This window comes from Drosophila mojavensis, unplaced genomic scaffold, assembly GCF_018153725.1.
Source record: "Drosophila mojavensis isolate 15081-1352.22 unplaced genomic scaffold, ASM1815372v1 contig_74, whole genome shotgun sequence".
Taxonomy (NCBI): domain Eukaryota; kingdom Metazoa; phylum Arthropoda; class Insecta; order Diptera; family Drosophilidae; genus Drosophila; species Drosophila mojavensis.
In genome coordinates this window covers 12,115,234-12,142,711 of record NW_025318899.1, presented here as the reverse complement: position 1 = coordinate 12,142,711, position 27,478 = coordinate 12,115,234, and the positions used below count along the sequence as shown (strand labels likewise).

The following is a 27,478-nucleotide window of genomic DNA, read 5'->3' as shown; positions in this document are numbered from 1 at the left end:
GGCTGGAAGTATCGGCTGCAATGCAGTGCAAAATACCCTATTTATAATTCTGTCAATTTACGTATATAGCATACAGGACTATGATAGAGTTTTATTGGAAAAATCTAGAAATAATATAGTTACTCTATACCGAGTAATCAACCTAGTCAATATACCCTATTTGTTACAGTGTAAAACAAGTGTAGAAAATCATGTGAATAGCACTGCTGCATTTATATTTTTATTTAAATGTGTATTTTCCAGTAATTACGCTGAGTGGCATTAATGCAATTTATATGCAAATAAATTTTACTTTTACACACATTCACACACTCACACACATGTAGAGCGCTGATGTCTTTGGCCGGAACATAGTCATCATGGTTTGGCAGCGCTGCGTGGGCTTCGAGCACAATCAGGGCCTGGGCGGCACGGAGGTGAATCTGGACAAAGTGAACATCGGACAGCATATCACTGGCTGGTATCCGCTATTCCCGATGCACAGCTATGGCGGCTCCGATTCGGATAATTCTCCTTGACCGAACACGCGAATGCGAGCGACAACAGAAACAATAAAATTGAAATGCATAACACCAATATTTAATGATATGCTACTGCTTAAAGTAAAAGCTCAATTTGTTAGTATTTAAGCTGGCCAATCAACCATTTGTTGTTTAATCAAAGTTTTAATCCAAAGCAAGCACCAAAAGTCCCCAAATATATATAGCGATATTTATTGTATGCCCCTTCCCAAATAGTTATAGTAGTTAAATGAGCTTGACAGCGCTTATGGATGTTTTAGAGTTGTGTATATGGGGTGAGAGCTTTGTAAGTACAGTTAGGTACAGTAAGGCAGCACTATGGCAAACCGTTCGCAGCACAATAATTGAGAATCGAGAGTACCAGAACAGAAAATAGAATACAAAAAAAATATATACATATAAACATATATATATTTTTTTGCTTGTTGTTGTTGTGTTTGTGAATGTTATGTGCATAGAGAGAAAGAAAGAGAGAGGAGAATTCAACAAACTAATTGAAAATGAAAAACAATAAAATCGTTAAGGCAAGTCAACGAATTGGCAAGTAAATCGAAGGCGTATTCCACAGATTAACTATAGTACACATTATATATTAACGAATATATATATATATATATATATATTTATATAACATAATATATCTCAACTAAATGTTTGCTAAACGTTGCGCTAATTAACCACTTTTTGAGTCGCAGAGGCGAAACAGTTGAAATTCCTTGAGCCATAGTCTACTATGTAAACCCGCAAAGGTTTCAACAAATCAAATGCTATAACTTTCTCAGTGTACAGAAGAAGCAGAAAAAAATGCAAAAAACCAATGATATCAATTGATGAAAACAAACAACTAAATTAATATGACAATCTACTTGTGCATGTGTATGCGTGTGCGTGTGTGTGAGTGTGTACTAGTGCGACTAAAGCGTGATTAAGACGAATTTACTGTAGTCATTTTTTCGGTAGTCTGTGTGGTAGGCGCAACGCGATAGTTGAAGAGCTTTTTGCTTTGATCGAATCCCCCCACTTCCTCTTCTTCCTAAACTTCCATAACTTAAATTCGACTTTCGACAGGACAATCTCTTGTAATGAATAACTTGGCTAAAAAGCAAATAAACAAAAGTTGAAAAAATATTAAATTTAATTTCTTCTTTTTTTTTGTGAACTTGTAAGCAACATCAATGTTCAACTTGGAGTTTCAAACTTGGCAAATATACAAAAGAAAAAAAAAGAAAAAAAAAAAAAAACAACAAAAAAGAAAAGTAGAGAAAATTAAAGTGTTAAAATACATATATTTACTTTCTAGCATACACTGGTGTCATATTATAAATACTTAAACTAGAGTACACTTAAACTAAAACTTTTTACTATCTACCAACTAACTGTGAAGCCTCAGATGAATACCCTTTTACGGTAACTACAACTGCGACATATTTTTACCGTTAGTTAGTTAGCAAAAGGACTTCAAACAATTTCAAGTGGTGTGAAACAAAACAAAGTATATAAAGCGCTACTCCTAAGTATTTCTTAGATATTGTTATTTTCTGAAAACTTTCTTAAAGCTTAGATTAAGAAATATTCCATTTGTCAATGTGCAACGGCTTAAGAGAAAAGATGAAAGGCTATATATACACTTGTATAGGCATGTAATTTGTCCAGGTTAGTCAGGTAGAACCTTAATGGGGAAAAGAAAAGAAACACATTTCAGTTGAATTACTCTTCACACCTTTGGCTGTTGATCGAAGAATCTTTTCCAAAAATATAAACTCGAAAAAAAAAACAAAATGATTGTTGCTGAATGGCGTAAGAGCAACAAAACGAAATGATATGAAACGAAAACTAAAAATTGGTTGTGCTTTGAGAAATCTCTATTGTAATCATTGTTGAAACTCTATTTTCTATAATGGCTGTAAAAGCTTTAAGATATTTTCAGCTAAACTTAGGTATCTTAATACTAACTATTGCTGTAACTGAAACTTAAGTCTATTTGATCAACTTTGTACGGTCTGTACCTTAAATACTATTACTACTTTTACTCGTTGCAAATTGTAATTGTACTCTGAAAAAAAAAAAAAAAAAGACAGGAGAAATAAAGAAAACACTGTAAAAATAACACCATATCAACGTGAAGCGTTGAGGACAAGGATTAGCAAAGATTAAGGATAGCGCTTTAAAAGCGCAGAGTGTGTGTAGCATGGCTTACGAATATAAAAAAACTTTGTTAAAATTAGTAAATACTGGCATTAAACTATTTAATACAATATATATATATATACATACCTACCTATAGACCGATGTGAACAATATGAACGTACATATATATACATATATATATATACAAATATTATTATATATGTAGCATAACCAAAAACCAAAATGAAGAAAAACACCCACAACAATATGTATATCAAATTGAGTTTCAATAAACAAACAATATTTATTTGAGCGATGATGTATTCTTATTCCGACCAAAGAACATTTACAGTAATATACATATCAAATAATGCAATTTACACCTTCAGCACGAAAATTGAACTATAGATGGCGCCAGTAATCCAGTCTACGATTTGGGCAGAGTACATGATAATATCGCCACCACTGTAGGCAAAAGGGAAATTCTCTTCTTATGCAAAAATCAAGTATACAAACCGCTGACAACTTACCCAATGTAATCAGCACAAAAAGATTAAATGTTAGCAAGCAGTAGGGAACCATGCAAAAGCCCATTAAAATATTCGCCACAATGACCGAGAGGCGCGCAAACAAAAAGGCCATGCTGATGGCCATGCCTCTGTGAATATATAAATGCATATAGACTATAAACAGCATTGGCAACACTGGCATTTCAATCACCTGATATGCGTCGGCATTAGATCAAGTAAAACGGATGAGATCAGTGGAATGCAGCTGGTGCAGAGCGTAGTGAACAGCGCCGTGGCCACCAGGATGGGCACATTATCCACCAGCATATTGAGGCTTAGACCGCATATGGTTGCGAGAGTCGTAAACATGAATAGAATTTGAAAATGTCGCATGCATAGCAAAAATACGCTGACCGCAATGCTGCACCCAAGAAAAGTGGAACCCAAAACGACAGAGTCGATGTAGTTGGATGTCTTTGATGGACAAATCCGTTGGGCCTTCACGGTATTCGTTGCGTTACTCTGCAACATATCACAGATGGTCATCCGCCTGTTGCCCATCAACTGACGCAGCTCCATGAACCACATCGAAATAGCAGAGCCTCTAATGGGAAGAGAGTGGACAAATTACATTTGGCACAGACCTTTGTGAAGACACAAACTCACACAAATAAAAAACCACAGAGAATGGTGGTGCAGATCAGAAAATTGCCCACAAGGGGCTGCCGGAACAGTGGCGCCGTGCCCCTCCAGATTTTGACGCAACAATTGCGATTATCTCCCAAATTTGAGGGAGTGTCGGGATCAGTAACGCCTGTGATGCCGACGCTAGTCAAGTCCTGCTTTCGCTTCGATTTGTAGAGACGATTGATGGTCTGATAGGCACGTTCATCCTCCCCAATGGATAGTAAGAATTTGGCCGACTCCGGCAGAGTCGCAAAGAAGATAATGGCTAAAATGCCAGGAGTCATATTAATAAGCAAACTAAGACGCCAAGTCTGCCATTTAAATTTGTACATGGTAAACATTACACGATTCATTGGCGCCAGCATATAAGCTACAACTGAGGGGAGTCTCTGGCTTAGTAGAGTCAAGGAAGTCAAGGGATAGGAAGCAGAAGAGACGCGACTTACGTGGCAAGTAAATGGCACTGGCTGCAAAGGCGTAGCACATAAAGTTGATGATCGAAGCGCGATATTTGGCTTTGGTATACTCCGACATATACGTAATGTTATTGCAACTGGCACCGGAGACGCTGTGGAGCAGATAGTAGCCATTGCTAGATTATTAGCTAGGTGAAACGTTGGAGCGTACTCACAACAAACCGGTCAAGAATCTCAACAGTGCGAATAAATAGAAAGTAGGCATAAATATTGAAGTCATCGACGATGATACTGCCATGCATAAGGAATACATCATCACCTTGCGCCGTCCAATCTGATCCGTCTTGAAGCCCGAATAATGCGATCCCAAAATTAATCCAGCAAAGCCTGCACTGGATAGTATAGAAAGTTCCAAACTGCTCAGTGAGAACTCACAGGCTATGTCTACGGAGACCACATTGATGCCTATGATTTCGTTGACAATGAATATGCTGGCAAATGTGCAGCCCAAGAACATCAGCACTTGGATCCAACCGAATCCTATGGGCGAAATCGCTGACTGATCAAGTTGATATAGAAAATATATTTACCAATTAGATCCAATACTTCGTCTATCTGCGCAACAGCCATGTTTCAAATTATATATATGTATAAAAAAAAAAAAAAATAGTTTACAACAAATACTAAAAATCTTGACAGCTAAATCGAAATGTTGCAAAATATACAAAAACTTTAAGCTTCTGCAGCTGTACTACAGATGGCGCCAGTAGTTTCTATAGCATATCAGTTAGCTTTTGTTTGGCTTTAACGAAGGCTAGCACCACTTGCACCAAGGCCGGAAAATTATTAAACCACATTCGATAATTTTTTATATTTTTTATATTTATTTTATAATTACATATGTTCTGATGTTCACTCATAGATTGAACGACGACGCCTACATCACATCAATGATGCTCAGCTTTTCATGTATAAATTATATAAAGTTGAGAATTTCGGAATTTTATTTTCTGCTTAGTTTAGGCTTTGTTTTAGTTTAGTTTACTGAACAAGGTCATCCACACTCAATTGTTCATCAGTATAAATGCTAAATCTGCGAGAACTATAAAGCATTACTCAAGTGCGACAAAGAAACACTGGTTATGCAAGGATAGCTGTTTCGGCATATTTACAACCTGCTTGGGTATATCATTCGTAGAGCTAGACCGGACTCGGACTGCAAACGGACGAACCAGTTGCCAAGCAGATGGGCAAAATAAAATAAATTCAAGTACAGTAGAAACTAACTAACTAAGAATCTTATTCACTTGCCAGGCCTACAAAGCGTTCGCTATGCAGCAGACTTTCAACTTTTGATTACGGTTATTAATATATGCATGTTTTCGTTTTTCCATTATATATATGTATATATAGTATATATATTATTATTTATGTAAAGTATAAATAAATGTATTGCAAAGTGGCGTTCAACATAACAAAAGGTAGCGCCAAGCGGCTTTGCATTTGACTTAAGTCTTAAAAGTTGTCAACTTAACGAACTAAGGGGCCCTAAAACAAAATTTATTCTGAATTGTAATTAATTCTTGTGTTTAGCTCATCATCATCATCTCATTAAACATATACATATATGTGTGTGTGTATGTATGTAGGTGTATGTGTGTGTGTGAAAATGTACAAGGCAAAAGCAATACAAAAGTTATTTAGGTATAAAATTATAATTAAGTTTTTTTCCATCTTGTTTTTTTTTTTTGTTTTGTTTTTGTTTTTCTTTTTGTTTTATGCATAAAGTGTAAAGTAAAATGTACAATTGTTGCTATTCCATATTTAACAAGCTAACGCGTTCTTTGCTCTCCAATTCGCATATGCCTCATGCACAATGCAAAATTGTCATAACTTTTGCTATAATTAACACTTTAAGTCGATCTTCATTGAATATTACTGAATGTGGTCCAGGGAAGCGTTCTTTCTCTCTTCTCTAGTTTAATGCATTTCTTTCTCTCAATATATATAAGTATGTATATATATATATAATATATATATTTATCAATGATTTAAGGTGCATTTATTTAGTGTTTCTTCTTTGTATCTAATAGCCACAATAACTGTTGCTTTTCTTGGTCAGCTCGAAAAGTAGCAGGTGCCATTAAATATGAAATGTGATTATAAAAAATAAATCTAGTAAGCATATTGCAAGGTGCGCTTAGGCATTAGTATGCCTTCAATATGTTTACCAGCTTATTTTTTATGACGAATGTGAAATATGTAGTTTTCTTCTTCTTATTTTTCTTTCTTTCTTTTTTCTTTTTTTTTTTTTGAGTGCCATATAAATTACATTTTATATATGTTGTGTATAAATAGTTAATACATGATTGTTATACTTGTTCTGTTGTGAAAAAGGGACATATTTGAAATTTCTTTCGCTTACAATTAGGTGAGGTCTGCTCGTGGGTGCACATATGTATGTATGCATGTATATATACCCATGTATATATATACACATATGTAAATATGTAGCTATGCTTAGTGATCGCATTATATAATTTATGATATCTCTACTTCAATCAATGCCAAAGTAAATCAAAGTAAATATACAAATGAGCGTTCAGAAAATGAATTTTTAACTTATCTTAAGTCGAATGTACATGGTTGTGCGTAAGATGCGTGTGTGTGGGTATGTATTTGTGTGTGCGAGAGTGTGAATATTCGTGATAGTTGTGGTATTCAGTTTTTATGGCTGTCCAGAATAACGCAAAGTTATGACAAAAGTACACAATTGTATGGAACATATGCAAATGCTGTTAAGTAGTTAAAATTTGCTTAACTGCTCGCTCCTGCCGCCTAATCTAATCTAAGCAAAGAGTGTGCACTCGATGTAACTCGTGGGCACAAAGCCCTCGTCCCAGCCATTTGTGTTGTTCGCCCGCCGCACGCGCGTCCATCCATCGCCCTGATCATTCTCAATCACTTGAAGCTCCTCACCCTCGCTCATGGGTATACTGCCTTCGCTGGTAGCTGTCAAAGAAAAAAGAGAGATATTAATCACATCGAATATGTATATAGAGTAATATTTAAATACATACCTTCGAAGGGATATAGCGCACGACATGTGCCCAGTGGTTGCAGCATTTCTACTTCCGCTTCGTAGCTCGTCTCTTCACCAATCGGATTCTCATTGGCGCTGCCCTGTCCGGAGCCGGGCAGTGATGTGTGCGAGGTGCCTAGTCCGCTCTCGGGACTTGCCGAACTGCTGGATTTCACCATGGAAAGGCAAAATGAAACGAAATATTTGAAGAAGTTGCAATTTCGACATTATTACGTGTTATATGTATGGTGTAAGCAATTAAAAATGATTACGAACTAAAAGTAATTTAGTTAATTGAATACAAACAAGATCAAATTTTGTTTCTTTGGCATATTGTGGACTTTTCTTTAGTGGGCAGTTGTTCTTATTATTCAAATGACAAATCATGACATAAATAACTGAACAAATAGAACCGAAACCAACAACAAAATCAATGCCACCAAACAATGTACAATGGAAATCATACAGCATGAGTACGAAAACGATCCAAATCATAAGTATGATACGATTTACAATAATGTATGGAGGTGTGTGTATGTGTGTGTGTATGTGTATATGTGTTTGTATTAATGTGTAGCTGTATGTGCGTATATATAAACATTGAACGTAGACTTATGAGTGTACCCGTTATTGTTATTATTATGCCCATTTTGTATTTGCGCCACATTATCCTCAGAATCTGACCTGCTTAAGCTGCCAGCATCATCGGGCTGATCATCGGCATCATGATGATCATCAGCGCTAGCGCTGCCATTGGAATGTCTGTGAAAACAAAAAGTAATACATTTGATTTAGGCCATACTATGGGAGTATAATACAAATTGTCGGCCACTCACCTGGATGTTCGGTGTCCGTTTTGCAATTGATTACGATTCGATTGCGGACTATTGTTGGCCACCTGCAGCTGATTAGCCTTGTCCAAAAAGCCTTGATACTTTTTCAAACTCATTTTCAGTTTATCCAATTCGTGCTCGGATTCGTTCAGTTGACCCTCAACGGTCATCGGGTTGCCCAGCGAAGAGTTTGCCTCATAAACAATTTTCATCTTCATCAGACCATCGCGGGTATTCGTCTCCTGATCGACCTTATGCTGTAGCTCGGCAATTTTCGCCTGCAGCTTTTTGCGCTGCTGATTCGGTGGCAGATCGCTAAAGTCCTCCTTTTGGCCGTCCGCAGTAAGTGAATTCTAGATATGAATATATTAAATAATTAGTTATTGAACTCAGCTGCAAGAGACTTCTATATATGTATATATTTATAGGGTATGTTGAAGTGCAATGAACTATACAAGACAGAAATGATGGAACAACAATTTTATACAAAATACATTCACAACGTATAGCAGACGCCAGATGGGAGAAAAAACAAAACAAATGAAAACCTGAATTCAAGTAAAAACCAATAAATGAAATGATTAGTAAAAATTGCATTTTGCATTCCTTTCTTTTTGTAATTCCTTTTAAATACCAACAACAAATTAGAATTGAAATTAAATTATTTGTTCTGCAATGTGTGAGTGTTGTGCTTTGGCGTGTTGCGTTCACTAACTAACTAACTAGTTAACAAATGAGTTAATTTATCTTGAGTATTACATTTCATTGATTAGGTTTTAGTTCAAATGCTGTTCTTAAGGTTAGGTGTACAACGTGATTGTGAAACTCAATGAAGAGCTTGATTAAGTTGCTTGTGGCGATTATGTTTAGCAGTTGTGATTAGTAGTTAATGTGGTGTTAAGAGCAGTTAGTTAGTAGAGCTGGAATATACATCATACCTTCATCGTGATACAAGCTTCAATTATCTGCCGTTGCTATTGGCAGCGAATTGATTTAGAATTATTGTTATTTATTACATTGAAAACGTATCACAGTTTGTTTTTCCGCATGTGTGGGTGTTGTGTATGTATGTTTGTGTAAGTAAAAGCATGTTTTTGTTCGTGTTAGAAAATTGTATGACAGCAACAAATATGCGTAAAAGAAATTAAAGAGTTAATTATAATTAATATTTGTGAAAATTTTGAGTGGTTTGTGGCGAATTGTCGAAAATGGAAAAGCGAGTGGGGAAAAGCGTAGGCAGCCAATGTTGTTGCATAATATATAACATTTGTTTAGTAATGTGACAAACAACAGAGACGTAAAAATATATATATAAATTCGTATGCATTTGTTAATTGTATAGAGTAGATAAGTATTGGGTAGATAGATGAAAGACTGCGAGAATCTTGTTTAGGTTTAGTTGACATGTAAGACATGAGTTTGGAGGACACGAAACGAAACGGCGCTGAGCTGCCTGGGTGCGAGCTGCTGGCAGCTGGACACTTGGTACTTACAGCAACGTGGAACCAACGTCCATTAGTTTCGTAACATAAATTAAAGAAATGGCATAACGATTTTTCGATTGGTTTCGTTAAATGAAATAAGAACAGAAAAATAGAGACGGCATGAGTAAAACTATAAGTAGAAGACAAAAAGCCTACGACTTAATAATTAACTTAAAACTAATCAAGAAGCATCTGAAACACAAGAGGCGGTTGTGCTGACTGCTCGAATCTCTCGCAACAAACAGAAGTTTAAAGAGATAAATTAAGAGATAGAAAGAGACAGAGAGACAGTTTGTGCCAGGCAATGATAGAGATGGGATAGAGACACATGTACATAACAGAGGAGCACTCTTTGAAAGAAAAAAGGCAGCTAAGTGGTAAACCATAACCAGAAGCAGGCATCGCCAACGACTGCTCTCACCTTGTTGCTGCCAAAGATGCTGTTTAAGATGCCGCCGCGGGCCTTCTTCAGCTTGGCGGCGGTCAGCGTGCCGCCCTTAATGGTCAAGTGGTTGTAGGGGACACTGCTGTAGTTGGATTGAGGGGCGACGCCGGGGTCCATCTTTGACAGATCCTCAAATGGTATGTCCGTTGGTGGTGTGAAGCCCGATTGGTATCTAAAATGTTGACAGTGATTAGCTGTGACAGCGAACCAAAGAAAAAATATCCAGTTTCTAATCAAACCTTTCGATGACTTTTAACGAGTCTTCTTTCTCGTTTATGGATTCGCCCGCCTTGACAATGCCTTCCATGCAACGCGCGATAATGGGCGCCACAGAGGACTCCACGTCCGCGGCGCCAATAATGAACTCCCGTATGCCACGCGTACGCTTCTCGTCTAGCTCCTGCAGCCGATTGAAGACGGCGGGCAATAGTATACCATAGTGCTGCTGCTGTAGATTGTTTGTTTTCTGCAGTTGGTTGGCGTATTCGTTCTTTGCATCGTCCGACTGTTGTATTTTGGATGTCATAATGTTCTTGTAACGCTCCACCTCGGCGCGACTCAGATTGAGATCCATGTCAGCCTTCTTGTAGTTCTCCACAGCCTTCTCGGAGTCCCGATACGCCTTGTCATAGTTGCGCTTGGCGCGCTCCAATGCCGAGAGCTGTGCGCTGAGGGTCTGTTGCAGCATGGTGCCATCTGTAAGGCATTTCTACAAAGGGGAAGAGGAAGAGTAATGAACATCTAGCATACAGACTGATATTTGCTAAATATATAGTTTACCTTGCGGTCCTCTCGCAGTGTTTTCGATAGCACCGTCACGCCGTGGATTATCTGCGTCTGCAGGGTCTCCGACACAACCTCGCGCTGCCCCGCCAAATCGCCCACCTCCTTGAGCAGATTGCGGAAAGCTTGCCTCGATGTAAATCTGTAAATAGTAAGGCAGCCAGGCAATCAGTTAACCGGGTTTACAGTCAACCCACGCCTTTTCTCGCCTCTTCTCGCGGCTACACCAACTACCTCCAATGTCTGTCCCTAAAAAACCAACTTGCTAGCCCGCCAGCTTTGCCGATTTATGGCCCTCTTATTGGACACGCGCTTTGTGACGCGCACTGAACACCCACGCGACGCTGTCGTCGCCACTGCCTTTCTGTCTTACTATCTGTCTGTCTGCCCGTCTGTCTCACTGTCAATCCACATATGGAGCAGTTCCAGGCCGGGCAGAAACCATGAATAAATTTATGGATTTTTACAACTCTATATGGCGATACGTCGATCGAGCTTGAATGCTGCCTGGCATTTCATTGCCAACTCTTCAACTTGGACGCAATGGCTTCATTGTCATATTACAAATTCTAGCTAATAAAGAGAAAGAGAGAGAGAGAGAGAGAAAATCGCTTCGCGCTATTTGCGAGCTATGATGTCAGGCGGTCGCAAAACTGGAGAATGATTCGAGCATTGTGCGTATGTAACTAAAACTGAGTGGCAGGCCTTACAATATTCTCAGACCACACATGGAATATGGAGCCTAAAGTAGCCACAATCGTTCATCCACATGATGTGGCTGTGCCCCGCAAATGAAATGCCACAGGCACGCACAGACAGAGGCAACCAAATGGATTTACTCATAGACATTCATTGCTGGCGTTGGCCAAAATCCACTTAACACGTTGCTCTAACATATATGCCAAACAGCAGCAGCAGCAAATCGAACAAATTATGGATAATTTTCCAAAAGATTTAACAAAACTTTTGCGCAATCGTGTTAAAGAAACCCATCAACAATTTAGGCATACCCTGTATGAAGAGTAAGGCAAAGGCTATGCACGATTTAAAGAGCAGCATGTAACTAAATTATATAGAACTCCGTCTATGCTTCTCCAGGGTATATCTATGCTGAGCAACTGCACAGCTTAACAGCTCTCTTACTTTTCTTATTATATGATTGTTATTACGCTTATAACTATATTTGTTAGTTTAGTTTGTGCTTACTCATTGTCTTCCTCCTCCTTCTTTTTGGGCTGATAATTTTTCACTAAGCGCCTGTAAAAAAGAAAGAAAACCAAAAGAGCATGGCATTAGTGAAACTTTGTTTATGCATAGAAAGAAACAACAACTATCTATGTATAACTACTTTTGCAATAATAACAAGAGCAACAAGAGCAACAAAATCAGCAACAACAACAGCAAACAATTTACATTTGCATTAACACGAGACTTTTCATTTTGGCATTGCGAGACACGCAAAGCAATCTTCAAATTTCAGTCTGCCAGACTAGAGATTTCAGATTTCAGATTTCACTAACTACTATATATACCTATATACTTATATGTATATATATATTTAGTCTATTATACAGAGAGTTTTCCATTTCATGTGGCCGCATTTGTGGTCTAGTTCGAGCGCATGGGAAGCAACGCCGCCACCGTCGTCGTCGTCGTCGAAGCCGCCAACGCTGTCTTGCAATGATAATGTCATTATAAAGGGCTCAGGCCGTACGGTAGCTAGCTGCAGGCATATCAGCGGCCACAGTTCACTTGGTTCAGTCGAGTTCAGTCAGTCATCAAGCCAGCTCTCGACTCATTTTGCGGCATTCAAATGGTGGGAACAGATGCCACCACATTGAGAAATATTAAAGAAGATGACGAAGAAGAAGAAGCCAACGATAGCCACGATAACTGACAACAATCCCACCTTGGCCAGAGTAGCGCCGCAGAGGGGTGGAGCGTCGACTCTACGCTCCTCAAGCAATTTATACAATTATGACGCCCAGTCAGTCGGTTGGCTGGCTGGGCTCGTCGTTGCCCAAGCTCAATCCCATTAAACAGGCAGCATTATCAGCTACACCCAGCGCGAGGCGTCGCGTGTCATTTGCTTGTGGGGCAGGTCGCGGTCGTCTCGCGTCTCTTGTTTATTCAGTTGTCAGTCTATTGCGCAATAAATTGCGCTACAGCCGAACCCGTGTGGACATGTGGACATAGTCAGGGGTGTAAGCCACGCATACCCCAACGCCCAGCTTTCTATACACACGTTGAGGTGCGCCCCAACATTCTCTGCAGCATTGCGTCCATGTGTTGTTGCTTGCAAAGGGCATTAATTGAAGTGCATGTACATATACACTGTATGAGTAAAATGTCTTTATGGGCTCTCGGTCTCGGTCTCTCTCTCTCTCTCTTTCTCGCTTTTTATTTTATACAGCCAGCTGATGGCCAGGAATGGCCACAATGCACTTCGAGCACAATCTCTAGAACTGGCTGACCTTGTGCTTATTCCATTTTTCAATTCATATAAAAATAAAAAAAAAAAACAAAAAATAATATTTAAAAAAAAAAAATACTTTTACATTTACGAGAATTGCACTGCCGTTCAGTTTAATGTGTCTTGTTTCTTGTAAGGAATTGTTTGTTGCTTTTATTGTTGTTTATTTGCTTGTTTTTTGTTTTTGTCTTGACAGGCCGCAAGCCCGCGAAACGGGCGAGGCCTTTGGCATCCATTCGTATACAAAAAATATCATTTAATTGAACGTTCAAATATGGACATTAAGTGGCGCATTTGTAATTATTTCAATTAGTTTTCGATCATAAAAGCAAAAATGAGACGTTTAGGTCAAATAATATTCTGTTTATAGCACTTGAGAGTATAATAATATACGATTGTAAAATAATTGCTTAGCTAAATCTGAGTATTTCCGTCATAAATAATAAACTTTAAACATAATTTTTCATAAATACTTAACTATATATATTTAAATAATTTTTCTTTGCTTTAATATTTATTCATTGCACTCACCTTAATTTGCCAGCATATTCCGTTTCTATGGCCACTCGATCCCGTAAAAAATTGGCATATTTATCGAGCACTTCAATGCCTTTGTTTGTGTGTATTGAAAGATTATCGTACTGATCCTGTAAATGAAAATAAAACGACACATGAAATGGATTAAGTTTTTTTTGCGTCTCACATTTGTAGAAATTAATATAAATTGTATGTGTATTCATTTGTATTGACATTGAGCCAGCAACAAAGAGAAACTGAATTGCCTATCGCCAGCGGATCAACAAAATCTGCTTTGCAAAGAAAATTAATCGAGTTTTGTATTTTAATAGAGCACAGAGCAAAGCAACTGCGTCACAGCCAACGAGTGGCAGCTAACGCGGCGTATACGCAACACAGACACATTAATGAAATTAAATTGAATTATATATGTAAGATATAAGATAGCGGGTTTTTTTTCTTCCAATTGGCCCGTGGATAAAGATCTGCTGTATTGCTATTCAATTAGCTGGCATAATTCGCCAAATGCTGTATAACAAGTCGAATTGATCACTTATGAAAATCGCATAGAAAGACGTTGCTTTCAGAAACGTCTGCTTTTCCCCATTATGCACGTTCATGCAGAGCTTGTATAACCATTTTTAGATAGCATTAAAGAGACTGAATCCAATTAGCAGCTGCTACTAGCTACTGCTAAACTATTTAGATTTGATATTATGCTAAGCGCTTGCAAACAAAATAAGTCATTTATAGCAGTAGCTCTGGCTGGCATATATGGATATCGTCAAGCTGTGCAACTTCCTCAAAGCACCTAGTGACATAATGTGCGAGTTATGCTATGGCAATTTGCAATGCCATTCAATACAATTTGTCAATAGAGAGGCAAAACAACAAGCTGTGCTGCTCCACTTTTTATACTATTTCGCACGCAAGAGAAATAAAGAGAGAGCGAGAGACAAAGAGAGAGAGAGAGCAGGCAAGAGATAAAATAAACAAAATACGTAACATCAAGAGACGTTGCCAATCACGCCCACAAAGCCACAATAATAACAACAAACTCGTTGTCTCGCCAAACAAATGGAATTTAAAGCAGTCCCAATAGACTCTAAAACTTTGGCCTCAAACATGCGAATTTGCATAAGCTCCAAAACTTTTAAAGACAAAACAGAGCGAAAAAAAAACCAATTACATAATGAGGCACAGTTAGAGATTGCTATTATGATCATGATCAGCATCAAACCTCAATAAGCAATTATTTAGGCCACAATCGCTACGTTTTTGAGGTCTTCTTCGTTTCGGCATATTCAATGAAAGCGTGACAAAATAGAGAGAAAAGGGGTAGATTGACTTTGGAGTAAGTTTAACAGATTATACCGTAGATATAACTAAAGATTACAGGGTATGCATATTCAACAGGCAACTTTATGTGTATTTCCATTTTAATAGTAAACTTTAAGTTTTACAGGGTATCAGTCAGTCGATCGCTATTCAAATGCCATTTCGTTGTATTTTTGTATGCAGTCCCAGTCACACTTTTCAGCGTCTCTTTTATTGCTTTTATAATTAGCCACAGGGTATCAGGCAGTCTAGCATTATCTAACAGTTTCTTTGATGTGCGTTTCGTTATTTAATGTGTAGCGAATTTAAATTTGTTGCGTTTGCATTGATCAGTGAAATTTGGCAATGCCTGCGACATTTTCACTTAATTATTGAAGGCAACGTGCGTGAATTCCATTTAAAAACAAATAAGCATTAAAAAGAAAAAGAAAAAGAAAAAAAGCTATTTAAGTTGCATTTGTAGAATTTTGGGTGACACAACTTTCACTCGGTCAAAAATGTGGGTGTGCGCCCCTTAAGAGAAAACCTATTTATTTTGTTTGGTGGTTAAGCCAAAACTAATCAAGCAAATGGTCAAGAAAGTGCCACACACACTCACACACGAAGAGACAAATCTTAATTGATTGCCTATGTTGCAACGTTTGGGTAGCTGCCACAGTGTGGCATGCATAATGCATGCGGCGCTGTTCGCTTGCTGTGGGTGGGTGGCGGCCTGTCAAGTCGAGCGGCAGGCCTTGAGCACTTAAGTGCCAACTGCGATAATACCCGCGGGTCTAAACTCGGCCTGAACTGAACAAAACAGAAATTGCTTTTTAAAATTCATTTAGTTTACTTTTTATTATGTTTTTGTTTTTTAACTGTTGCAGCTGCTGTTGCAGCACTTGCGCAATATCCTTGGCCAGCGGGAAATTGATCCGCTCTGCGGATCAAGCGATTAAACGGTTTACGTCTGGGCAGGAAAGTTGCGATTAACGCCATTGATTTATATAAAGAGCTAATAACAGGTGAGCGGCACAATCAGTAATTAAATTGCTAATTTATGAATGTTTATGCACGACCAGAGAACAGTGATAATCACTTATGATGTCTGCTGTCTTCAAAGCAAATAAGCTGCTGCTGCTGCTAATTATAGGTAATGTTGCATGCAACATTGTCTGAATTAGTTCTGCAGCAGTCAGAAAGTTGACTTGAATCAACATCAACATTATAAATGTTTAACAATTTTATGCTATTATTAAATTTCAAATATTTATGATTTACAAAGTTAACCGCAATGCAATTTCGAATTTCAAAAGCATTTTTTTTTTTTCCATTTATTTAAACTACATTTTGTAGTTGCCAAACCTCAAGACTAATCAACATTTATGATTTCCGTTGACTGGGTTAGACTTGTGAACTGATCTGTAGATTAAAATGCTGCTCAGTTATGCTGTGAATCGAGCTCCAGCTCGCGCTCATCTCTATGCACGCAGCAAGTCCAATGAATGTTGACATTGACAGACGACTCTGGAGGTTATTTGCCAATCGGAACGCGGCACATTGGAGCGCATAGTTAACCTTGACCAGGCAGCCTGGCACCCAGCGTCGCGCAAATGTTTCGCGCGCCGGCTATAAAAGGCGGACAGCAAATGCATACATACAGACGACAGGCTTATAAGGAGCAACAGCATTGGGGCGCAAGGGTCTTCAAATTGGCATGCCAGCTGCTCCAAACTGGGGAGAGAGAAGCCTCCACGGCATAGCATGTGGCAGCACGCTATGCCAAATGAGGAGCTGGCACCACTGGCAGATGGCAGCGAAAATGAGCAACAAAGTTGCGTGGTTGTGGCAGCTACACAAGTTGCTTGGGTTAACAACCTTTGCGATACTGAAGATAAGCAACGAGATAAACATTTAAATATATAAAATAAAATAAACATAAAAATATTATATACATTTATATATATATATATATATATATATATAAGTTTTATAAGCGAGTCACAAGATTAATGTCGCACTGACCGAAAATGCTGGCCAATAAATCATGGCGAAAGTTGAAGCGCCAACATAAAAGCGGGAATCAGCGGGAATCAGAAAAAGCTAAATGTCATCAGGCACACTTCAACATCAAGCAGCAAATCCATCGAGTTATTAGTCCCAAGCACCAATCCCCCGAAAAACGCTAACCAAACGACGCTTTCACTGATATAACAACTCATATGTTGCCCCTCCCTCCCTAAACTCGTCCCCTTGTCCACTATGAAGACAATCAAGCAAATGCTTCAATAAGAAGAATCTAAAGACAATACAATACGTTTACACTTTCCACGGCACAATAACAAATGGGAAACACTTTGACAATAAAAACCAATAAAGAAATTAACAAATTGCTCAGAGACAAAAGCAACAAATAGCAACAAAACACGTAAGCAACAAACGAAAAGTGTTAAATTCGTTTGGAAGATTGTCGTCGATTGTGCTGGAAATGTACGCAATCAATGTGAAATGGACTCAATAACAATAACAACAACAACAATCATCATCATCATCACATAAGGGCGTTTCCAATGCCCAGACCTGCGGGAACTGACGGAAGGTCTTCGAGGCCTGACACATAGACAGCCACTGGGTCAAGATTGAAATTCGAGCGATTGATTAAGGCACTCACAATCGCACTCGCACAGACATTCACACTCACACTCGCACTCACACTCACAATCGACTCTGCATTGTTGAAGTTAATTAAATTAATCGTGTCTCTGCTTCGATTCGTGTTCTTCAGTTCGTTATTTATTTGTTCGTGACAATTGATCAGAACTCTGAGTGCAGTGGAAATGGGCACAAGAGCTGAGGAAACACTTGGCTAAGCCATGTTAGTGACTGTTTCAACAGCGAAAAGATCTTATCACTCAAGTTCTTGCTAAACATATAATTTTTGTATTCTGACTAATTATAACTTCTTTATAAATGCAATTAGTCGTAATCATTGCCGATATACTCCTTGGACACAGTCGTCAAATCAAGACCAAAGAAATCAAACCTTAGTCAGCTTAAAAACCAACAACAATCGCGTCGATTATTATTAATATTTGGTTTTGCTCTGGGGTTTTTTTCTTTAGTGGTCGGGCTGTGTCATAAATTCAATTCTATCGTCAGCTGTTGCAGTGCCTGGTTTATCTAATCGAAGCATAGACACTCACAGACACAGTCAGGTGTATTCGATGCCAAATCGAATATTGTGCAATAGTTATAGTGTGAGGGAGAGAGAGAGAGAGAGAGAGAGAGAGAAGAAACTCAAGCAGTAAAAGAGGCAGCGTCGTGATGGCCACCAAATGAGCTGCGCTGTCGATGTTTATCTTTATGCAACTGCAACTGCAACTGCAACTGCAACTGCAATTGCAACTGCAACTAGCTGAAGGGTGTCAATTGAAGCAGAAAGCGAGAGCATATTATTAGGTCCGTCTCGCTTGCACTGATCGCAATGCTCTGAGTGTGCGGTACAATATGGTTCCTGTTTTACATTACAATTGTCGAGGCGCTCACTCGAGCAGAAACATTGGCTTCCTTTTGGCTTTGTTGCTGTTTGTTGTTGTTGCTGCTGTTTGTTTTTGTGTGTGCGTTTTTTTTAGACCCAGTTTTGACGACCGACTAACCAAGCTAGAGCTCGGCTCGGTCCGGCCCCGCCAACAGGCTAACCAACAAAACTGGGTAACAGGTGCAGCGACAACAATTTTTGTTACCAATTGCGGCTGGAAGCCATAGACAGGCTAAGTAATGCTTGGGGTGGGGATTTGGCGGTGCAGTCGGGTGTTAACTTGGACATGCCAACTGCTTAAATCGCTGTGCCAATGGCATGCAGCATTAATTACACTGTACAACAGGATTGAGCTAAAAAAAAAACCCTTTAACTTTAACTCAATGAAACTCACTCAACTCTTGAAACCGCTTTATCTTTATCTCGATGCCTCGATTAAATAGACACTTTTTTATAATCATTATAAGTGCCTGACACACTGCATGATATATGACTGATTACAATAATAGCAGCAAAAAAAAAAAAAAAAAAAAAAATGGGACTTGCGACTGACTCTGAATGGAAGTTCCGCAGCACGCGTTTTATCTGCAACGGACGTGGCACGCAAAATAAAGCACAAGAATTCTGACAGCAGCAAGAGAAGCAGCCGCAACAGCAGCAACAACAACTACAGAAACAACAGCAACTGTTGCAGCTGATAAGCAACACAACTATCGACAATAGAGTTGCGCGCACCAGCGCGTGTTGCTAGTTGTTGTTGCAACTGCTGTTATTGTTGTTGTTGTTGTTGTTATTGTTGCTGCTGCACCCAGTTGACATTTAGATGACGCTGCTTGCTGGTCGTTGGTCGTTGGTCGCCCGTCGCTGGGGCCTTGGGCCTGGCAAATTGACATTGGCTGCATGTTTTAAGCGCGTATTCATGCTGCCGATACACACACAAACAAACACGCACACACATGCCCGCCCGCCCGCTCCCTAGCACCCCCTGGTGTGGGTCTGCTTGCATACACATTTTTTTTTTTTTTTTGTACAATTTAACAAACGGCGGCGCCTTTGTTTTGACTATAAACTGTCAAACTCATCATGATGTTTGCTCGCAGTGCATTATTTCTCTGTTTTTGTTGCTGTCATTCGAGGAGAGCGTAAATATATTTCTGAAAGGCGGTTCAATGTACCATGCAACAGCAACAGCAATGCAACACTGTGACTGCAACTGCAACAATTTAAGTAAATACTGAATGAAAAAAAAAAAAAAAAAGAAAAACCGTAACTACAACAACGACTGTCAACAATTTGGCCAGCTGTCTCATGTGATTTTCCACAAATTTGCGCTAATTTCGTTTGATTTGAGGCAAAACCTCAACTGGGCAAAAGAAAGAGAAAACAGCAAAAGCAAAAGCACAAACAACTCCTGACCCGTTTTGTTTGTCGCTTGTTGTTGTTGCTGTTGTTTTTTCTCAACTATTTATAAGCAGCTTTTGCTCGTTTTCAGTTAATTTGTTGCAACGATTTTCCGCATCAACAGCAACAACGATAACAACAACAACAACAACAACAACAAACAGCGAAGCCCTTGTGGGCAACCATTGTGTGAACATTTGCCTGCCACTTGTTAGCCCACTGTGCCGACTCTGCCCTCTGCCAGCCCTTGACTCCACCACCCACTCCGCCTCCTGCTGCACTTTAATTTGCAAATACTATTTATATGTACATGCGTTGCCTTTGTGCTCGCTCTCCCTCTTTCTCTCCCACCTGCCTGTCACTCTTCAATCTGTCTTCTTCTGGCTGACTTGCTTTCTGCGCTGTTTTTGCCAGGCAAGTTTTATGCAGCGTACCAAAAATTAGCACATTAACCCGTTGTCAGTTTGCTTAGTGTGTCACGCTGCTCGTTGTTGTCTATTTTGCTATTGATTAAATAACTTTTGCACACAGAAAATCAATACGAATATAAATATTAGGTTAAGCAACAGCAGCAGCAACTACAACTACAACTGTAACTACAATTACAACAACATCAAAGGGGCACAGCGCTTTTATCCAATTATGCATTGTACAATATAAAACCAGAAAGAAGCACACACACAAAAAAAATAGCATAAATAAAAGGTACAGTTGCGGTTTATCTCAGTTGCCGCCAAGCAACATGTGTAAAATGCTTGCAACAACAAATTGCCATCTTACAAGCTTTGATAATTACATATATGCATACATATACTCATATCTATATACATATATACTATATACATCAGCTGTATGAATAAATGAATAAATCAAGCGACGCCTTTTCACAGTTAACTCATGAGAGCAGCGCCAGAGGCCAGAGGCAACAGCTAAAGCTGCTGGCAAACAAAAACAAATCTTGAGAATCAACAGAGAGCAGAACAAGTCAAGTTAATCTTCAAGCGCTAGACAACAGCAGCAACAGCAGCAACAACAACAACAACAATATGTGGCATCTACATGATCTTGGCCAGCAGAAGCTCACGCTCGTAATGATGACGACTGATAATGCGCGTTAGCCAGACCAAACAGGAAGCATAAAGCATCAGCCAAAAAATCTAAAACACAAAGACACAGACACTGTATATTACGTGTGTGTTTGTGTGTGTGTAAAACCGTTAACAGCCAGCAGCAAACAAGTAGTATAATCATAAAATACTTGAACAACGCCGTTTATTTGAACTTTTAACTTTAGCCAAAAGCTAAAGCCAAGCAGCCAGCTAGTTGGTCAAAATCTGGTAGCCAATGGCTAAGTGTGCAGCTTGCAGAGATGCTCACGTGAGTGGCCCAAAAGAAAATCAAAAAGACACGACACCAACGAGTCACGCAACTCACCTTAGAGGCAATATCTGAGAGATGGCTAAGTCTACGACTCATAGAGTCTTAGTTTGCATCTATATTCAGAAATATAACGTCCACTGCACAATAACAATAACCACAATAATAATTATTCAATACTTTTTCCCATGAAAAGTTTTCAATGTATTTTTCTGCTTAATCGATAGCTCGACTTGCAGCTTTTAACGCGAATTTCGAATTGTTACACTTCTTATAAATATTATTAACCTTAGCCCATTTCTCGCCAGTTTCTTAATGTACGACTGTACTTTCTTAGCTGGCATTCCAGTTAAGCTGCTGTCAACTCTAACACACATTGGCTGCAGTTGGTTATGCAAAAATCAAAGCACATTTAAATGGCGACATTTAATTGCAAACTGGTCTTAGCCACGTTAATGCAGGCAGCCAACCAGCCAGCTAGTCAGCCAGCTAGCCACCTGCGGTGCAATTCTTGTGGCTGTTGTTGGTGCAGTTGTTGTTCCATTTGCACTCACCAAAATGTCCATATGCCAATCCTTGTGGCTGAAATGTGTAACAGCAGTCAAATAGCCAAACAGGCAGCTCATGTTGAAAGCCAGATGCAAACTAATTGGCCAAGTGCAGCAGAGTGTAGCCAGCTTAAGTGGCCCAAAACTCAGTTTTGGTGTCGCTGATAAGCCAAGAATTTCCATAAATATTCAGAATCATACGAGTCGTGAGTTGGCTAAAATCAGCACAGAAAGCAATCAGCCAAGCAGAAGTGCAAAACTGTTTTATTTTTTATTTTTTTCGCAATTTATTTTATTGTTATATTTATTAAATTTGTATGTAGCTCTTTTTTATGGCTGATTGCGCGCTGGTCAAGTGACCTCGAAACGTGCCCACAACTCGAGCAGAAAAAAACGTATAGCTGGCGCACGCTGTGTTGGCCCGGCCAAAACAGTGCTCTGGCTCGTTGACAATGGCCGCTCATTAGGCGTTCAACAGCAATAACAACAGCAGAAACAATTGACTGATATAGTACAAAGAGCCTGCTAAGTGCCTACCTACAACAACAACAACAGCAAGAACTGGCAACAGATTCAATTGGCAGCTGCCAACATGTTGGTCAAGCAAACAGTTGGCCAACAAACACTTCCGGCATTTTGTGTTCTGTACATGATCTATATGGAGTCCAAAAGGCATTTGGCACTGAAGTCCGCATCCTCCTCTGCCCACACTCCTCTCGCTCAAGCGCCATCCAAGTTAATTTGCTCCAATTATGAAAATGCCCATGTGCTCATTAAACTTAATTGAGAGAAGCTGCGCTGCGCTGAACCGAACTCAACTCAACTGGGCTGAAGAAGCGAAACAAACAGCGCAGAAGAAGACAACTTAAGACAAAACTCTAGCAGCGCAGAGCAGATGCTGTACTACGCTATAAATGAATGAATTTGATATTGTGGAATTGAGGGAATGACTACAACGGACATTGAAGCACAGCTCGCAGCGTAGTTAAGTTTCACTTCATATGCAAAGCAAGGCAAAACGACGAAGCTACTTATACACTGCAAAAAATGTGAGTAACAGAAATGCGTTTGAAAAGTCAATATAAAAACTATGTAAATCATAATAAACTTGAATGCTAATAGAAAGAGTTTTCATAAAAAATTATACATAAATTATATATGATTTATTTCTTATTAAATGTAAATATATTTTACAAAAAAGAACAGTAACAATATAAATCATTTAAAGCTTTAAAATTTACAGAAAAAGTTATTTCCAAATGACATACAAATTAAATTTAAAATATATATATAATATATATAATTATTTATAATTTATTTCAAATTTAGCTTCCGCGCAAAGCAAAGTTCATTTAAATACTAGAAAACTCGGTCCATTAGCACATATTTACAACGACTTTACACGCATTTTATGTGTCTGGCATTTATTGGCCCTGCTGCCCCCTGCTTACCCCAACGCTCAAGTTTTACTTTATGTGGCATGGCCATTCAGCGCAACATATTTGCGTAAATCTTGCGCTTAAATTGCTAGAAAACTTTAAAATTTACTTATTTTCTAGCTGCTATTGCCTCTGCTGCTGCTGCTGCTGCTGTTGAAAAGCTAGAAAAATGTATATTGAAGAAGTCTTCATCGCATCGCAGCCGGTCTTTGTAGTAAAGTTGAAAGCAAAAGAGCTATAAATTCGCAGCCACATTCTTTTGGCCGCGTCGCAAAGCAGCCGAACAGGTTGAACTACTTTGTTGGAGCCGTCGGCCGTCGGTCGTCGTGTGGCGCATGCGCATTGCGCATTGCCCAATGCAGGCCCGGACATTGTAGAATCCATAGATGTTGGATGAAAAGAGGATCATGGCCGGGCCGATAGCTACGACTAACTGGCTATAAATAGATGTTGGCCAGGACTTAAAGGCGAGCATGGCATTGCCATAGTTTCGCTTTTTTTCTCTCAGTTCGTTTTGTTGCCAAGAGCTTAGACAACAATTTGTTGCATTTCCGTTGCATGTACAACAAAAAATGCAATTTTTTTATAGATATATGTGTGTATATATATACTTTTTACTTTTAACTAGAGCAGGCGGCATCACAAATTACCACAGCAACAACAAACAACATTTTCCATGTAAGTAATTTCTCATGCACTCGTGTTATTCTTCTTCGTTGCCATTTCGCTAGAGAGGCAGCTCTTAACTCAACTCAAGTTATCATTAATCTGAAGCTACATAGATATACTTTTACATATATGTAAGTAATTAGCTGTTGTTATTGTTGTTGTTGTTGTTGTTGCGCCTGCCTTATAATTAAAATTCTCACATATGCATATGTATGTATTTACATACGCTTCAGATTGTGCTCGGATAGCGGCAAAAGATTCGTGGAAAACAAGGTGGCAATTATAAAAGCGAAACGCGTTGCGAGTGACTAGGCAAAAGCAAGAACTTACAGCAAATACTATTGCTAGAAGAAGGAGAGAGAGAGAGCGAGAGAGCAATACATACAAATACACAGAGATTGAGAGAGAGAGAGAGAGAAAGAGAGATCTTGTTCCCATACAGCATAAAATAAATAAACACAGGCAAGAGAAATATATTAGAGATTTTTATAGTTGCCCCGAGGAAATGCTCAGCAATAAAAATTATTGCATTTTTTACAGCAATTTTTAAGCAGTGCGCTAAATTTTTTATTATTTAGTATTTTAAGAAATATGCCAAATGAAGAGTTATTCAATTATATTATAAAACTAAAGAGCGGAGTACTTGAGTTAACGTACACATCGTATAAATTATGCATTTGCAGGGTATTTAGATCGCAAAGCACTCAAGTCAACATGGGCGAAGAGAACTCTTGAGCATGTGCTTGACGGACTGTGAGCCATAATGCAATATTTATGAGCCATGAAAATGCAATTCGAGTCTTCCTGGCAGACAGACGCCTCACACCTCGAACAATTGACTGCAATTTTCAGCTGCGACTTCCTTAAGCAGCAGCTTCCGCAGCTGCAGCAGCAGCAGCGGCAGCAGCAACTATGCCATGCCATGTGGGTGGTATAGTTCACTCTCTGTTCTCTTTCCTTTCTGTCTGCCTTTTCTGCCTGCCTGCTTCTTGCACTTTTTCTTTAACTTTTCATAGACAGCGGGGCGTATGCGCAATAAATTAAACGCTGCCATTTCGCCCAGTCGAGTCAACTCAAAAGTCAATTAATAACAGGCAGCAGCAGTAACAACAACAACAACAACAACAACAACAAACTGACGTCACAAGCTGCCTTCAGCTGAGCTCGCTCTCTGGTCAGTTCAAAAGGTTAAATTGTCTACGACTTTTGCCAGCTGCACGAACGTGAGAGAGTTTCAGCTGAAGCAGCAGCTCCAAAAAATATCTCAAATGCCAGCCACAGCAACAACAATGGGACAAAGAATTAAATGTTCACTGATAATTAAGTTGTTTGCGCATATGTATAAAAATAATTTAATTTAAAGCGAACGTGCGTAAGTGATTCAAATCGAATCTCATTCGCTTGGAATGCAATTTTAAATGCTGTACAAATCGAATTTTAAACTAAATTAAATTAATAAATCACATATTATATGTAATCATTATGTACAGATTTTTGCAGATTGCAGATTTTTCTACGTTTTATATAATACAGCCTCAAGCATTAACTCTCTCAACTATTATAATAGGACTAGCGCACAAAAACAACTAAAAACGCAAGCTAAATATTATCTACTCATTGATTAATTTTGAATGCTCTCTCTCTATCTCCCTCTCTCTCTCTCTCTCTGTTTTCACCAATTGCAAACCCAATTATAGCCAACAGCAGCAGCAGCAGCTTTGCATAAACTCAGCTTCAATCAGGTCCGCAACAATTCGAAATGCCAATCTGCAACAGCTGAGAGCAGCTGCCGCCTAATCATAGTGGACAATTGAGTGAGCACAGGCAGTGGTGAGTGCCCTGCGGACAGAAACGCTTTCAATTAAGCCGGTGAAAAGTAAGTAATGTGTGTGCCTTAGAACAAAGCGAAAATTGGCTAGGCGCAGCTGATGGGAACACGTGCCGCTGGCTGAGATCCAAGTGCAGGAGAAGGCAGGAGGTGGCCGGCCCCATTCACTGACTGACTGAATGACTGAATGATTGGCAGGCGCAAGGCGCGAGGAGCGAGAGGTTGGGTAATTGACCGACAGCCACAAAAGTGAAAATCTAAACCAAACGAAATTCTGGTTTCAATTGCTCGCGGTTGTTGTTTTTGTTGCTTTTTCTCGGTTTCCTATGGTTGAGTACAGCGAGCAGGCGGAAAACGGACTTTGCCATTGTTTAGCCGAGATTTTCTGTTTGTTCCAGCTGCTTGACGACGTTAAACACACACAGCTGTATGCCAGAGTGGGAGAAACAGAGAGAGAGAGAGAGAAAGAAAGAGAGTGAGACTGCGGAGGGGGTGACTGCAGAGACTTAGTTAGTTGCCTATGCAACTCCATCATCAAACGGTTAAACGAGTTTCAACGCCAAGTGCCACTCCGTCTGGGGACTATGCCATTGTTTTTTGGCCTGGTTCAATTTCGATGCTTGGCTTTCGGACAACGCCTTTGGAAAAAAAATAAACAAAATTGAACATGATCGCCTCACAATGAAATGTCTGCAAAACTCGCCTAACAAAACGAACCACTTACATAGATGCAAAGCGAGTAAGAGAGAAACAGTGAGAGAGAGAGAGTGAGGTGTAGTGATGGCTATTTCATAACAAGTATTGCTAAACGCCTCCCACCTAAAACACCCGAAAGCCAAACGATTTATGAACGAGGCAACGATCACCGCATTTAAGATCATTTTATGCATGTGTTTTTTTCCTGCTTTTTTCTTTCTTATATCTCAAGTGTTATTTTCTTAATTTTTTCGCCGGCTGCTGTGGATTTTTTTGGCGTGGGCTGTGCAGAAAAACGTTGGCCAAGTGCTTTTGCTTATTTTTGTATGAAAAACATTTTCCAAGTGGCCATTTGGGAATATATATATATATATATATATATCTATATATACAGATTTATAAATATTTTCGTTAGGAAAATTTTGTTTTCAATTTAGTCATCGAAAACAATTTGAATATATATATTTTTTTTGTTGGGTTCGGAATCATTTTGTAGGCTTCTACAAAACAATAGAGTAATCAAACTTTTCTATAAATAGTTTACTCAACCTCGAATGACTGTCATCGACATCATTTTTCGAAACCTTTAGCTTATGTAAACCTTTTCTCAAAAGAATTCTTTTGACGGCATTTCTCAGAAGTTTCGGTCACTGATTAACGGCAGCAACAACAGTTAGAATGCATTCGAGCTACCGTTAGCACAAATTCTCGTAGCACTCCACAAACAACATTTTCCATCATATGTTAATTTTTTCATCATATCTATTTTATTTTATGATCCAACAGTTG

The 27,478-nt window shown here is 39.0% G+C and overlaps 3 protein-coding genes across 16 annotated transcripts in view; 1 reads left to right on the top strand and 2 right to left on the bottom strand.

The window, feature by feature from the left end:
- LOC6582200 (regulating synaptic membrane exocytosis protein 2) overlaps positions 1-971 on the top strand; it is a 53,844-nt gene extending 52,873 nt beyond the window's left edge. For all 4 annotated transcript variants that reach the window (XM_015162331.3, XM_015162330.3, XM_015162329.3 and 1 more), the window contains one exon: positions 327-971. In XM_015162331.3, coding sequence (XP_015017817.1) covers positions 327-518 — 192 coding nt within the window. In that variant the 3' untranslated portion in view covers positions 519-971. The remainder of the gene's footprint in view (positions 1-326) is intronic.
- Positions 972-2,951: 1,980 nt separating this feature from the next.
- On the bottom strand, positions 2,952-5,019 carry LOC6582196 (putative transporter svop-1). Of its 2 annotated transcripts, none has more exons than XM_002007864.4 (7): positions 4,851-5,019; positions 4,476-4,800; positions 4,291-4,412; positions 3,824-4,220; positions 3,369-3,761; positions 3,179-3,306; positions 2,952-3,113 (listed from the first exon to the last, which is right to left on the bottom strand). In XM_002007864.4, the coding sequence occupies exons 1-7, from the start codon at positions 4,888-4,890 to the stop codon at positions 3,076-3,078; spliced, it is 1,443 nt and encodes a 480-aa protein (XP_002007900.2). In that variant the 5' UTR covers positions 4,891-5,019; the 3' UTR covers positions 2,952-3,075. The 2 variants fall into 2 exon arrangements, with proteins under 2 accessions (XP_002007900.2, XP_043865365.1); XM_044009430.1 differs by having other exon boundaries at positions 4,476-4,725.
- Positions 5,020-6,861: 1,842 nt separating this feature from the next.
- Positions 6,862-27,478, bottom strand: part of LOC6582195 (formin-binding protein 1-like) — a 32,657-nt gene continuing 12,040 nt past the window's right edge. Inside the window, exons 2-11 of one of the 10 annotated variants that reach the window (XM_002007863.4) lie at positions 13,892-14,007; positions 12,094-12,144; positions 10,885-11,029; positions 10,344-10,813; positions 10,081-10,276; positions 9,114-9,149; positions 8,179-8,528; positions 7,967-8,104; positions 7,341-7,507; positions 6,862-7,272 (exon numbers count right to left, since the gene is read on the bottom strand). In XM_002007863.4, the coding sequence (XP_002007899.2) occupies positions 7,109-7,272; positions 7,341-7,507; positions 7,967-8,104; positions 8,179-8,528; positions 9,114-9,149; positions 10,081-10,276; positions 10,344-10,813; positions 10,885-11,029; positions 12,094-12,144; positions 13,892-14,007 (1,833 nt within the window). In that variant the 3' untranslated portion in view covers positions 6,862-7,108. The remainder of the gene's footprint in view (positions 7,273-7,340; positions 7,508-7,966; positions 8,105-8,178; positions 8,529-9,113; positions 9,150-10,080; positions 10,277-10,343; positions 10,814-10,884; positions 11,030-12,093; positions 12,145-13,891; positions 14,008-27,478) is intronic. The other 9 variants (XM_044009421.1, XM_044009424.1, XM_044009425.1 and 6 more) reach the window with 9 other exon arrangements.